The sequence below is a fragment of the Podarcis bocagei genome, assembly GCF_964188305.1.
Source record: "Podarcis bocagei genome assembly, chromosome: 12".
Classification (NCBI taxonomy): Eukaryota; Metazoa; Chordata; class Lepidosauria; order Squamata; family Lacertidae; genus Podarcis; species Podarcis bocagei.
In genome coordinates, this window is record NC_138137.1 from 59,714,983 (window position 1) to 59,729,478 (window position 14,496).

At 49.1% G+C, this 14,496-nt stretch overlaps 1 protein-coding gene across 2 annotated transcripts; it reads left to right on the plus strand.

The window, feature by feature from the left end:
• Positions 1–1,474: 1,474 nt before the first annotated feature.
• On the plus strand, positions 1,475–14,195 carry LOC308569572 (zinc finger protein 783-like). Of its 2 annotated transcripts, none has more exons than XM_081163667.1 (6): positions 1,475–2,269; positions 6,000–6,392; positions 8,714–8,840; positions 10,416–10,511; positions 12,319–12,432; positions 12,988–14,195. In XM_081163667.1, exons 1-6 carry the CDS (start codon positions 2,036–2,038, stop codon positions 13,911–13,913), a joined length of 1,890 nt encoding a protein of 629 aa, XP_081019793.1. In that variant the 5' UTR covers positions 1,475–2,035; the 3' UTR covers positions 13,914–14,195. The 2 variants fall into 2 exon arrangements, with proteins under 2 accessions (XP_081019793.1, XP_081019794.1); XM_081163668.1 differs by having other exon boundaries at positions 1,476–2,269; positions 6,003–6,392.
• Positions 14,196–14,496: the final 301 nt, after the last annotated feature.

The window sequence follows — 14,496 nt, forward strand, 5'->3', positions numbered from 1 at the left end:
AACATCTGGAGGGCACTAGATTGCCACGGCCCCCTTGGTTGGATGAACTCACCCCCTGTGCCTGGCACTCTATAAAAAGCATTATTCAGAATATCCGTTTGCACGACCCACTAAGGAAGATAACGCAAAAAATTCAGAACGGTAAGAATTTCACATTCAATGGCAACTATATAGTTTAATTAAGCCAACAAAATCGATGAATTGGATGCAATGATGCCAGCTTTTCAAAGCCGGCTAGTCAGTTAAACTTCTGGTGCGTCTCTGTCTCTTAGTGTCCCCCCCCCCCACATAATCCCAGTCCCCAAGGAGCAGTACCACCCACTTTGGGAGCCACTGGCATTTGCTGAAATAGTCCCCCCCCCCCTCTTATGGGGATAAAGTGCAAACTTTGCTGCCAGCTGCTCTCCATTTAATAAGTTTCCCCTGCAATCCTTCTCTTTGGAGTGGGGCATTTCCCTATTTTCACGTGTTCTCATCAAATCTGAACTGATGAGGCAGGATCTGACCCACCTGGAACCATTTACCAGGCTTGACCAGAATCTGTCTCAAAGAATAGGGTGTGCTCAGCTTTGGGGCGGTCCTAACCTGGCAGGGAAGGGGATCAGAAGATGCAGGTAAGCATTTGCAGGATTTCTGTGGGTTTTCTTCCCGCCTCTGGACATGGAGCAAAGCTGCAAGTTTGGGTATGTCCAGCCGGGAGAAAGGAAGTCCGAGAGGTGACATGGTAGCCAAATACCTGAAGGCCTGTCCCATGAAAGATGGAGCAAGCTTGCTTCCTGCTGCTCCAGAGAAAGAGGACCCAAACCAACAGATTCAAGTGACAAGGAAGGAGATTGTGACCAGACATTAGGAAGATAAGGTAAGAGGTGTTGAGCAGACTCCCTCGGAAGGTGGCGGAGGGCCTTCTCGGTGGTGGCTGTGGAACGCCCTCCCACCAGATGTCAAAGAGAACAACTACCAGACTTTCATTTATTTATTTATTTATAAAAAATTTTATTGGTTTTACAAAACATTTTTATAGACACATACAAACAAACAAACAAACAAACATGTATAATTTCATATCCGTTTTTTCATAAACCTTACTTCATCGACTTCCCCAAACCTCCCCTTTGTGCATCCCAATTTCCAAAATTATTTCAGCAAATCCTAACACTTGGTTTTATCTGATTTCTCCCTTATTCTTTTCTTTTACTTAATCTTTTACAGCTGTAAACCCCTTTTTCCCCCCTAAAACCTCGACATTTTAACTTTCATTAATTTTACAGTATTTCTTGAGATAAGTTTTAAATTTCTTCCATAACAACTACCAGACTTTTAGAAGACATCTGAAGGCAGGCCTGTTCAGGGAAGCTTTTAATGTTTGATGCATTACTGTATTTTAATATTTTGTTGGATGCACCACTCTGGTGAGACAGTCTGCAGGCAGGGAGGGTCTCATCCTGCGTACCAGATGGAGCTGGCAGAAAGCTGCCCTGGACACAGAATTGACCTGCGCCTCCATGGACAGCTGTGAGTCCAGAATGACTCCCAGGCTGCGCACCTGGTCCTTCAGGGGCACAGTTACTCCATTCAGGACCAGGGAGTCCTCCACACCTGCCCGCCTCCTGTCCCCCAAAACCAGTACTGCTGTCTTGTCAGGATTCAACCTCAATCTGTTAGCCGCCATCCATCCTCCAACCGCCTCCAGACACTCACGCAGGACCTTCACCGCCTCCACTGGTTCACTCACATATCCTTGCCCCTGACCCGTGTTTCAGCGTCTGTGTGAATGGGGCATGGAACTGCACAGAGCAGAGCTGCCCCCAAGCCGCCCTGTGCCCGGGGGAGCTGGTCTACGCCTTCGGCTCCTGCCTGCGGAGCTGCGGCAGTCCCGAGGGGAACCTCAGTGTCCGGGTAGAAAGCCAGGGCGCACCCCTCCCGAGCATGTGCAGAGTGCTTCCGCCTCCTGGAGCCACTTGGGCTGGCTGAGACCCCCCCCCGCCGACCCAGGTGGGGACTGCGTCTGCGCTGCCTCCCGCAGGAGGATGGATGGATGGATGGAGGCGACCGGGCGCCGTCTGGCTTCATCCCGCCTGCCTTTGCTGCGGGTGCGCGGCTCCTCCTCTTCCCTTCTGCCCCCAGCGGACGGCGGACCCCTCTCCGCCTTCCTCCGCCTTCTGATTCCGGGGCTTCCCTCCTTCCTTCCTTCCTTCCCGGCGGCTTCTCCGGACGGATCCAGCCCACCTGCCCGCTTGCGATGGCCGCTGAATGGGATCCTTCTGCGCAGGTAGGGCGGGGAGGAAGGGGTTAATTTCCCTTGCAAATAAACGGATTGCGGGATTTTTTGGGGTGGGGGAGAGGGGGGAAAAAAAGGCTCCGGGGCTCAAGGTTTGCGGGGAAATCCCGCGCCCCGCCCTCCATTCCTGGATTGCATGGGGCAGGGGCGCGCGCGCTCTGCACGACCCCAGAGGCGCACGCGTTTTGGGGGAACGATCCGGGAGAGGAGGTCTTCCCTGCATCCCTGCGTTGCCCCACCACCCCTCTCTCCGTTTCCTTGGTGTAAGGCAGGCATCCCCAAACTCTGCCCTCCAGCATAGCTGTCAACGTTTCCCTTTTTTTCAAGGGAAATTCCCTTATTCCGAATAGGATTCCTCGCAAGAAAAGGGGAAAAGTTGACAGCTATGCCCTCCAGCTGTTTTTGGGACCACAATTCCCATCATCCCTGACCGCTGGTCCGGTTAGCTAGGGATGATGGGAGTTGTAGTCCCAAAACAGCTGGAGGGCCAAGTTTGGGGGTGCCTGGTGTAGGGGCTCCCAGAAGCTGGGGGTTGCTTACCACTTTCTGCGGAGCATGCACAAAGCGCCGGGTGGTTGGTGACTTGGGTGGCTGCTGGCGGCTCCTGGGCAGGGGCTGCGAGTGGGGGCTCCTGGGGGGGGGGCTCATTTTCTCCCCATCCTTCTCCTTGGCACAGAAAGAGCAGACACTCAAGCGCTGTAAATTGTGCAAATTCTACATTTACGTCTTCCAAGGCAATTCGTCCAAGGTCCCAGTTTGGATGGGCGGGGTATGTATGTATGTATAAATAAATTATAATTATAATTATAATTATTATAATTATTGTTGTTTATCCTCACAACAATCCTGGGAGGTAGTCTTCCCCAAGAGGCTTGCCCAAGGTCAGCGTCATAGCTGAGGGGAGATTCGAACCCTGGTCTCGCAGGTCATAGCACAGTACTGCAACCACCGAACTGCACTGGCTTTCACACACAGAGAGAACGCTTTATTTCAGTCCATGGACCCAAAATATGCAGTACAAACATTGGGTTTTGCTATATATACAACCAACAATATAATTTAGAGGTCACTTAATCTGCTATGCTTTAGACATACTTACCTGGGAGTAAGCCCCATTGAACTCTTTGGACGTGGCTCCTGAGTAGCTCCGTAGGGTTATATTGCCAGAGAAAATGCACTTTTCAAAAGGGAACAATTTTTGCCTCCTCTCCTGCAATTAGAAATGGGCTCTCATTCATATGTGTAGCAACAAAAACTAACAGCTGTTTTATATTTAAAGATTTATATACCACTTGATTGGTGATTTAAACCTCAAAAATGCTCAAAGAAACAATAAAACGTTGACATTTCAGTGAATAACAGTTTTAAGAAACACCTATTTGAAACATTCAAACGAATGATAATGAAAATCAGCAAAAAGCTAAAAAGTAGATTATAGGCACTGTCAACATTGCACATGTCTGGATAGGCCTGCCTAGACCAAACAGCTGCTGAAAAGGCACCAGCCTGATTTCAATGGGCAGGGAGTTCCACAGTTCCTTGTGGGACCTTAAAGATTTGGATTTGGCTTCACTGGTCTAGGTCCCCCACACAAAGCAGAAGAAAACCAGCTTGCTCCTTCTTCCACGTGACAGCCCTTCAGATATTCAAATTCTTAAAAGGCTGAACTCTTCTTTTTTTAAAAAATATATATATATATTTTTAATTAGGGTTTGTAAAGAAAAATACTAAGATTATTATCAAACATCTTTTCTTTTGTCCAAAATAAAGCATTAATTTAAAGGCGAAAAAGAGAGAGGAAAAAGGGAAGGAAGAGATAGAGAAAATGGAATAGAAAAAGATTTAAAACAGAGGGGAAAGTTAAGAAGATATAGAACACTTCTGACACCCTTGGTGCCCTTTTCGTAACTGTCGTTTTGTGTGTGTGTGTAAAAGTTATTTTTTACCAACCACCAAAACACAAACAGTGAAACCCCCCAGGCGAGTGATACATTGGGTATACAATATTCAATAATATACATAATATATACTCAATAATATTCAATAATATATTCAAATCAACCATATGTACACTTCTATATACCTTAACACTCCTCCTTCCGCAAGGTTTATTTAACTTTTAACATTTTTTTCCCTTTTTTATTTTCCAAATTTATGACAAACACACAAAAAATAAAAAGCATATTAAAAAAGAATAAGAAACAAACATATAAAACATCTTACTATTAAAAATCCAATTTGATTTCCATTGTTAAGCGACTTCCTCGAATCCTCCCTAACAGAGTTTCATTCAGTCTCATTGTAGCAATTTTCCAATATCCACTTTCTAATAAAATTAACTTATTCAAATTACTATCTTCCTTCCTTTTCATAGTTTCTCAGTCCATAGTATTATGCAATTCAACATATTTTAATCCTAGGCCAGTTTGGTACTTGCAAGTATTTCAGCTTAGGTTGTATTATAATATTTGGCTAAATATTCCTTAAATTTTCTTCCAGTCTTCATAACTTTTAACATTTTAATTGCCCCAAATTTTTCAAACCTACTCAAATTAGTCAATATCTTCTCAAACCAATCCTCCTCTTTCTCTCTGACCTTTCATTCTACGTATCTTCACAGTTAGGTATTCTGAAATTATAATATTATTCAGTTTTTTCCTCCATTACGTAACTGTCGTTTGATTCTGTCCATAGCTGTCAACTTACAGATTTGAAAATAAGGGACCAGCAGCCTCGAAAATAAGGGATCAGAAGCCAAAATAAGGGATTTTGCTTAGCTTAAGCGGAAATCCGGCACTGATGGAGCCAGGCTGCTTTTGCTGCGACTGACTGTGTTTTGCAGGGGGTTGGGCTAGATGATCCTAAGGGTCTACAGCTCCAACCAAAGAAGAGGGGCAGACAAAACTGATGAACGACGTCAAGATGGCAAAGCTTACAGGCAGAATTAGAAACCAGGAAGAGGACCTCTTTAATAAAGAATGGGAAAAGTTTATAATTTAGTTGAAAAGCTGTTGTAAAGAGTTACATACATTGGTAGGATTGACAGAAAACTTGTAGTAAAAATTTGAACAATGGATGGACAAATGATTTCTAAAAACAGAGTTATGAAAGGGATGCAGAGGGGGAAATCACTACATTAAGATGCTGCGCTGGTTGGAGGGGATGCTAAGCAGGACGTTGGGGCTGCTGTCGTCCTGGTGCGAGGAGTTCCATCGGCCCTTCCCCGCCCGAGAGAGAGACAGACTCTCGCCCACACAGCCTGCGAGCCCAGCATGAGGCGGTTGTGGCGCCGCGGTGGCCGCTGAAGTACCGCCCTTCTGCGTCCCTCCCCATCCCCTCCTCTTCCTCCTCCCTCAGGCCGCCTCCTCAGCCACCGCCACCGCTGCCGCCTCCTGCTTCCCCTGGCAGCGCGGCGGAAGTCTCGCAAGAGAGGGGCTGCCTGCCCGCCCGCCGCCACCCGTCTCCTCACGACACGCCCCTGTGGGGGGAAAGGGAGAGATGGAGACGCAGCAGCCCGTGCGCCCGCTCTGTCTCGCGGCGGAAGACCCCGAGCCGTTGCTTCCCTCCCGAGCCGGGCGAGCATGAAACCCGGGAAATCATAAATCTGGGACAGCAGGGGGAAACGGCGCTGGGATAAGGGAGTTTCCCGCCAAATAAGGGACGGTTGACAGCTATGATCCTGCTGCTGCCTCTGAGTATCTTCCCTTCCTGTCTTTGCCAGCAGGGCTTGGAGTGGGGCAGGGGACCCCTACAGCCCACCCCAGTGCACCCTTGCTTCCTCCCCAAGCGGAGCTGCGGCGATTCCGCCGGCAGGCCGGCCGCTGAGATCTCCCTCTGGACGGTGGTGGCCGCCATGCAAGCGGTGGAGAGGAAGGTGGACGTCCACGCTGGGCGGCTGCTGGCGCTGGAGCGGAGGGCGGGTCTGGCCGAAAAGAAGCTCTCCGGGACGGAGAAAGCCATGGCGGAGTTCAGCCACCACCTGGATGCGCTGGGGACCCTCATCCAGGAATACGGGCAGCTCCAGAGGAGGCTGGAGAACATGGAGAACCTGCTCAAGAACCGAAACTTCTGGATCCTTCGTCTGCCCCCAGGGTCCAGGGGGGAAACCCCCAAGGTAAGCAGGGGGGGTTCGCGCAGAGGTAGAGCTTTATCCAGGGGAAGAGCTATGTATAGCCAGAGGCTTCTGCTGATATAATAATAATAATTTATTATTTGTACCCCGCCCATCTGGCTGGGTCTCCCCAGCCACCCTGAGCGGCTCCCATCCGAATACAGTGGTACCTCGGGTTACATACACTTCAGGTTACAGACTCCGCTAACCCAGAAATAGTACCTCACGTTAAGAACTTTGCTTCAGGATGAGAACAGAAATCGTGCTCTGGCGGCACAGCAGCAGCAGGAGGCCCCATTAGCTAAAGTGGTGCTTCAGGTTAAGAACAGTTTCAGGTTAAGAATGGACCTCCAGAATGAATTAAGTATGTAACCCGAGGTACCACTGTACAGTCATACCTCGGGTTACAGACGCTTCAGGTTGCGTTTTTTCAGGTTACGGACGCTCTGAAACCTGGAAGTACCGGAACGGGTTACTTCCGGGTTTTGGCGGTCGCGCATGCGCAGAAGCGCCAAATTGCAACCCGAGCGTGCTCAGACGCGCAGCTGCGGGTTGCGAACGTGCATCCTGCACAGATCACGTTCGCAATCCGAGCGTCCACTGGTGGAATAAGATTGCAGTGGTTATTGCCAGGTTATTACAGGGATGATGATGATGATGATAATAATAATAATAATAATAATAATAATAATAATAATAATAATTATTATTATTATTATTATTATTATTATTATTATTATTATTATACCTGTCAGGGAACTGACATCGGAGCTAGAGGTGGAGGGAAGGCTCTCAAATGATGCTGGAGAAGGGCCCAGCAGGGAGAGAGGCAGCTCCGCAGATGGGGAAGCAAATCAGCGCAACACCAGGGATAAAGGGGGGCAGATGGGGGAATCGGAGAGAGGGCTCCAGGACTCTTCACCGGACACCAGCAGGGAGAGCACGGGTCCTCCGCTACCCACGCCCACCCTGCACAGAAGACTTCCGCGCAGAGAGAGTAGGAAGAGACTGGGTGTCAAACAACTTTTATGTTGGAAAAGATTTAAGAAACGCCCACTGACGGATTCTGCTAGTGACTGAGGCAGCCACGAAGTGAAGGGCTGTCCAGACTGAAAGGTTTAGCAAGGCAACAAAGCCGGGAGAGGCGGCAACTTACGCACGAGCAACCCATACACATTACAATACCCCACCTATTCTGCTGGGCTTACCCAGCCACTCTGGGCAGCTCCCAACAGATTAAAAGCAGAATAAAACATCAAATATTAAAAACATCCCTAAAGAGGGCTGCCTTCAGATGTCTTTTAAAAGTCAGGTAGTTGTTGTTCTCTCTGACATCTGCTGGGAGGGCGTTCCACAGGGCGGGCGCCACTACCGAGAAGGCCCTATGCCTGGTTCCCTGTAACCTTGCTTCTCACAGCGAGGGAACCGCCACAAGGCCCTCAGAGCTGGACGTCAGTGTTTCCTGCTGCGGGGAGTTCCCCAAGTAAACTGCCTTATTGGGTTAGCACAAGAGAGCCAGTGTGGTTCGAGTGAACCTGCTCCATTTGAACTGAACTGGACCCTGTGATTGTCATCAGAGGCCCTCTCCCTGAGAGGTCCAGAGGGGGGCAACACAAGAACAGGGCCTTTTCTGCAGTGGCTCCCTGTTTGGAAAATGCTCTTGTCAGGGAACTGGAGCCAGAGAAGGGGGGGGGTGGGGAGAAAGTTCCTTTAATAAGCAGCTGTTGGTCTTCGGACAAGAGAGGAGAAGATGGGGGGTCAGAGGGGAGTGAATCTGAGAGGGAGGAGGAACTTCGGGGGCCAAGTACCTCTTGTCAGAGAGGAAGGAGGGGGGCTGGGCTTTGGAGGTGGCTCTGCTGGCCAAAAACGAAAGCAAAACAGTCGGGACAACTATCCGACCATGATTGAGTTGTACTTTTGAACTGCTCTGTAAATAGCTTCAAAGAGGCAATAAATCCTTTGTAAATATGGCTGGATTCCCGGACTCTTATCTTCGCTGAGCACTCACAACTCAGCTCTCCTCAGGGAGGCTTACCTGGTTAGCATTTGTTTTATTTCTTAAATTTATATACTGCCCTATACCTGGGGTTCACAGAATAAAATCAAGATAAAACCACAAAATACATAATAAAAATAAAAACAACAACCCAATAGTCCCCCCCCCCTCACAAAAAAACCCACATTTTAAAAGGGCATAGAATGTCCATCAGATCAACCAAAGGCCTGGTTAAAAAGGAACGTATTTGCCAGGCGCCTAAAGGTGTATAATGAAGACGCCCCCATTTATTTATTTATTCATTCGTTCGTTTTACATGCCCTCCCAGGTGCCGGTGACCTTCGACGAGGTTTCTGTCTGCTTCTCGGAGGAAGAATGGGGGAACCTGGATGAAGACCAGAGGGAACTCTACAAGAACGTCATGAAGGGGAACTACGAGTCTCTGGTCTCACTGGGTAAAGAGAACCCTAAAACAACAAAGCCAGTTGTTGTAAGATTCAGGGCAGGAAAAAAAGAAGAATTCCTTCTTCACGCAGCACCTAGTTAAACTTTGGAACTCCCTGCCACAGGAGTCAGAGATGGCCACCAACTTGGGAGGGCTGTAGAAGAGGATTTGACAAGTTCTCTTTTTTAAAAATAATTTTTATTGATTTTCCAATTAAAAAAATTCCAATGAATATATCCAACCATAATACTTCAATTAAAATAAAAAACTAAAATAAAAAAGACCAAATTATAGTCCAAATTATATTTATTAATTTTTCAGAGCTCCCCACGGTCTGGATCTCTGAAGCATATCTCCACATCATAGTCCTGCTTCTCCTCGTTGTTTCCATATATTCCACATCTCGATTTAAACGCTTCATAATTCTTTGTCCCTGGATCCACTATTCTCAGCCATGTCAAACATCATGTGCTTTCATCCGTCGAATACAGCTTTGTTAATATATATTTTTCCAAAGTTGGGATTTGACAAATTCGCGGAGGCGGCGCAGGCTGTCAATGGCTCCCATCCATGATGGCTACGCTCTTCTTGCACGGCTGTAGGCAGAAATCCTCCTGAATATCAGTTGCTGGGAACCGCAGGAGGTGAGAGAGGTCTTGTGTTTGAATCCTGCTTGCGGGTTTCCCACAGACTGCAGCAGCAGAGCGGAGCCATTACAGCTGGTAGCCAACACTAGCCCTTGCTTGGGTCACTGCAAATCCTCCGGATCCTGCCAGGTTTTGTCGGTAAACATGAGGGCTAGAATCTTGATTTGAGAAGGAATACATAACCCTTAGAAACCTTAGGGTGCCCGGTTCTCTCTGAGGATCGTCATGGGATAAGTACTGTATTTTTCGTTCCATAAGACACACTTTTTTCCTCCTAAAAAGTAAGGGGAAATGTCTGTGCGTCTTATGGAGTGAATGTGTGGTCGGTCGCTGGCTCCCTTGCCCAGGCCTCCATTGTTGAATGTTCTGCAGGCGGAGGCTGTTTATTTCCCCAATGACATGTGACTGGCTGGTTAGATTATCTGTCTGGAAACTAGAAATGGCTCCGTTTCCTTATCTAAAGAAGCTGCAGAACTGTGAGTTGAACCCCATAAAAACAGGATTCCCCCCCCCCCTTTGCAAAAGAAGTCGCGCAACTGTGAGCTGATCGCCCAAAAAACAGGGCTTTCCCCCTTTCCTCCTCTAAAAACTAGGTGCATCTTATAGTCAGGTGCGTCTTATGGAGCGAAAAATATGGTAATTCTTTGGTCTTGCCTTTCTTCCCTTCCTCCAGTATGAGAGGAAGAGCCAGTGTGGTGTAGTGATTAAGAGTGGTGGACTCGTAATCTGGTGAACCGGATTAGATTCCCTGCTCCTCCACATGCAGCTGCTGGGTGACCTTGGGCCAGTCACACTTCTCTGAAGTCTCTCAGCCCCACTCACCTCACAGAGTGTTTGTTGTGGGGGAGGAAGGGAAAGGAGAATGTGAGCCGCTTTGAGACTCCTGAAGGGGAGTGAAAGGCGGGATATCAAATCCAAACTCTTCTTCTTCTTCTCAGATTACGCCATTGCCAAGCCTGACCTGCTGACCCGGATCGAAGGTGGGCAGGAGCAGGTAGCTGAGGACGAAGAGGCTCCTAGGAGCATCGGCCCAGGTGGGTTAAGAGAGTTGGGATTCCTTCCCTCCGTGAGCTGGGAAGGGGGAGAAATCATAGAACCAATTGATTAAACCCTTATTGGTCAATTTACCTGGCGGTTCTGGAGCTTCCTATCTCAACTATCTTCTTGAAGATAAGACAAATGATATTTCCCTGGCTGTGGCAGAATTTCTTTTGGAGGTAATAAGAATTAGAAACCAATATGCTCTAAGGGACGCGGGTGGTGCTGTGGGTTAAACTACAGAGCCTAGGACTTGCCGATCAGAAGGTCGGCGGTTCGAATCCCCGCGACGGGGTGAGCTCCCGCTGCTCGGTCCCTGCTCCTGCCAACCTAGCAGTTCGAAAGCACGTCAAAGTGCAAGTAGATAAATAGGTACCGCTCCAGCGGGAAGGTAAACGAAGTTTCCGTGCGTTGCTCTGGTTCGCCAGAAGCACCTTAGTCATGCTGGACACATGACTCAGAAGCTGTACGGCGGCTCCCTCAGCCAGTAAAGCGAGATGAGCGTCACAACCCCCGAGTTGGCCATGACTGGACCTAATGGCCAGGGGTCCCTTTACCTTTACCTTTACCTTTATGCTCTGGATAAAATATAGTGTCTTTCTTGGAATGTTTGTATTCCTACTGGATTTTGTTTTTGGGTTGTTGTTTTTTTAATCGTTTTTATTAAATTTTTCACTTTAACAATGCAATCAAATCACATTACGATACGATATCTTTATTGTCATTGTCCCATACAGAACAATGAAATTGAAAAATCTACATAAGACATTCAAAAACCCCTAAAAACTCTGAAACCCCATTTTAAAATACAATGTACTCCTATAGAGACTCCTTATACTGTGTTTAAAACCAGAATTGCATTTGGCTATTCCAGATTATACATATACATATACATTATACATATACATATCAAATACAGTGGTACCTCGCAAGACGAATGCCTCGGAAGACGAAAAACTCGCAAGACGAAAGAGTTTTTCGGTTTTTGAGTTGCTTCGCAAGACGAATTTCCCTATGGGCTTGCTTCGCAAGATGAAAACGTCTTGCAAGTTTGTTTCCTTTTTCTTAAAACCGCTTGAAGAGGTGCAGTTGTGACTTGACCGTGCTTCGCAAGATGAAAAATTCGCAAGGCAAAAAAAGCTCACAGAACGAATTAATTTCGTCTTGCGAGGCACCACTGTAATCTGAATAGTCTGCCAAATTTTAATAGGACTTCCCATGCTTCAAGGAAGATTTATCCTGGGATAAAGTTCATTGTCATCTGAGACCCTACTTCCTGTGATAGCTCAATGAGAGGTCTGCGGGGTGGAAAAACAAGAACGGGGCCTTTTCAGTGGTAGCTCCCCATTTGTGAAATGCTCTCCCAGGGAGTGTCGCCTAGCGCCATCATTACAGATCTTTAGGCTCCAGGCAAAAACATTCCTTTTTCATCAGGTCATTGGCTTTCAATTATCTATTGTCTTTTTTTTGTGTGTGGGATGTTTAATCTATTTTAAAGCAGAATTCTAGTTTATATTTTTTTTAAAAAAAATGTTGGCTCTTTTTGTTTTTCGTTTAATACAGGCTTCCTCAAATCGGCCCTCCAGATGTTTTTGGCCTACAACTCCCATGATCCCTAACTAGCAGGACCAGTGGTCAGGGATGATGGGAATTGTAGTCTCAAAACATCTGGAGGGCCGAGGAAGCCTGGTTTAAAATATTGTAAGTTGCTTTGAACAAAACAAAACAAAACAAAACAAAACAAAACGCGACGTATGGGGATGGGGAAATCAATTAATGCCCTTTCCCCCTCTTCGCATGCAGAATTCCCTGCACCCAGAAATGACACTGTCTCTCTTGTCCAGCGGGAAATTGTTCCTTCGGTAGTGGGCGAGTGGGATTCGGAAGAAAGCGGGGCACCCCCGGATGAAAGCCCAGGTGAGTTCCCAATGGGGGCCAGTGTGCCTCTGAAGAGGGGAATCCAGACCCACCTTGTCCCCTCTTGGCAAAATATCCCTGTGGCTGATCAACGTCCTGTGCAGGCTTAGTGCATCAGCTGCCTAGAGGCGGCAGGAGCAAATAGATGCTAATTAAAAATATGGACCGCAGCCATGTAAGACCTGGACAAAAAACATTGACCAAGGAGTGCGGGAAACCGCTTTGATTAACTTGTATAGAATGCTATCGATGGCTACTAGCCAGGATCACTTTGCTCTGCCTCCACAGTCAGAGGTGGCATTGCGTCTGAATCCAAGTGGCTGGAAACCGCAGGATGAGACGGGTCTTGTGTTCGAATCCTGCTTGCATCTGGTTGGCTACTGCGAGAACAGAACGCTGGACTAGGCAGGCCATAGGTTCTTACATTCTTTTGTTGCTGCAAAGTTGGGGTAAATGAATTCACCCCACACCCCGTCATCACCATCCTAGTAACAGCTGGAAAATTTGTTTTTCCAAACTCGTTCCGCCTCTGACCTACTTTCCCTCTCCCCACAGATGCCACCCTCTTTGCCCAGGTGCCTGCCAGGCCAGAGGTGAGGCCCGGGGACCCGGCGCAGTACAGCGCATTGCCAGAGGCCTTGGACCAGGCTGTCTTCCACTTCCCCGAGGAGGGCCTGGCGTGCGTGGACGGGCAGACTTCCGGCGGCGGCCTGGAGGAGCCAGCCACGTGCGGGAGCGACTTTGCGGACTTCACCACCATCATCGTGCCCGAGGGGGCCCTCCCCGGCGAGGCCCCGTACGTCTGCGCCGACTGCGGGAAGAGCTTCCTGTACGAGGAGCAGCGCGCCCTTCACCAGCGGACGCACCCTCGAGCCTCCCCTGAAGGGAGCCCCGCCTCGAGCCTGCACCCAGGGAGCGAGGCGTACCCTTGCCCCGAGTGCGGGCGCTGTTTCCCTCACCAGGCAAGCCTCAGCAAGCACCGGCTGTGGCACTCGGGCGAGCGGCCCCACACATGCTCCGAGTGCAACAGAAGCTTCCGCCTGAAGATAAATCTCCGTCTGCACCAGCGGAGCCACGCGGCGGCCGCGGCAGGCCTGGCGGCGAAGGCGGGCTCCTATATCTGCGGCGAGTGCGGGCGCAGCTTCAACCACCACTCCAATTTCCTGCGCCACCAGATGATCCACACAGGCGAGCGGCCGTACGCCTGCGGCGAGTGCGGCAAGACCTTCATCCGCAAGGAGCACCTCGCCACTCACGGGCGGCTGCACACCGGCGAGCGGCCGTACCAGTGCCCGCTTTGCCAGAAGAGCTTCACCCGCAAGCAACACCTCGTCGGGCACCAGCGGCTCCACGAAGGCGGAGATCCCTGGCTGGACGGCCCTTCGAGACAGAGGCCTCTCCGGAGCCAGTGGGGCAGGGCGAAGATGCGGGCAGAGGCCGGCGGTGCCCCTCGCCTCAGGCAGGAGCGGTTCCCCCCTTAAATGCCCGCTTTGGGCACTGCCAGGGCGCCCGGTGCTGGGACTTAGTGGGATGCAGGCTGGGGAAGCAGTTGTGGACTGAACCGTTGCGGTTGCCAGAGCTGGAGACGGAAAACGAAGCCTGCGGCTCGGAGAGGGTTCTGTTACCAATTTTGTTTCTTCGAAAGGGGGGGAAATTGAGATTTCTGCCGACTTTCTCGACGTTGGCCGAGGCCGAAAAAACGAAACTGGTCCTCCTTGTTTCATTTGCTAAGTCTTGATGTTAAAGTGTCGTTCTCAAACCCACTTGACGGCCGTCTCGGTGTCTTGCTTAAAACAATTCCTTAGAGGGTTGGCGCCTTCAGCACTGTGCCTTTTCTAAAAAGGTTTTGTGGGCCTCGGCTCTGAATCCTTGATCTTTCTCCCAACTCTGCAGCTGCAAAGGGGGCTGGGGAGAGCTTCGTTAATGACGAACCCCAAAATCTGGGATCCCCTCAAAAGTTTTGCGGTTGTTTCGCAGCAAAAACGGGAAGCCATGGGTTCGAGTCCTACCCTCCAGAGCAGGAAAGACAAGCTTGCTCCCTCTTCTGTAGCAGTTCGTAGTTAA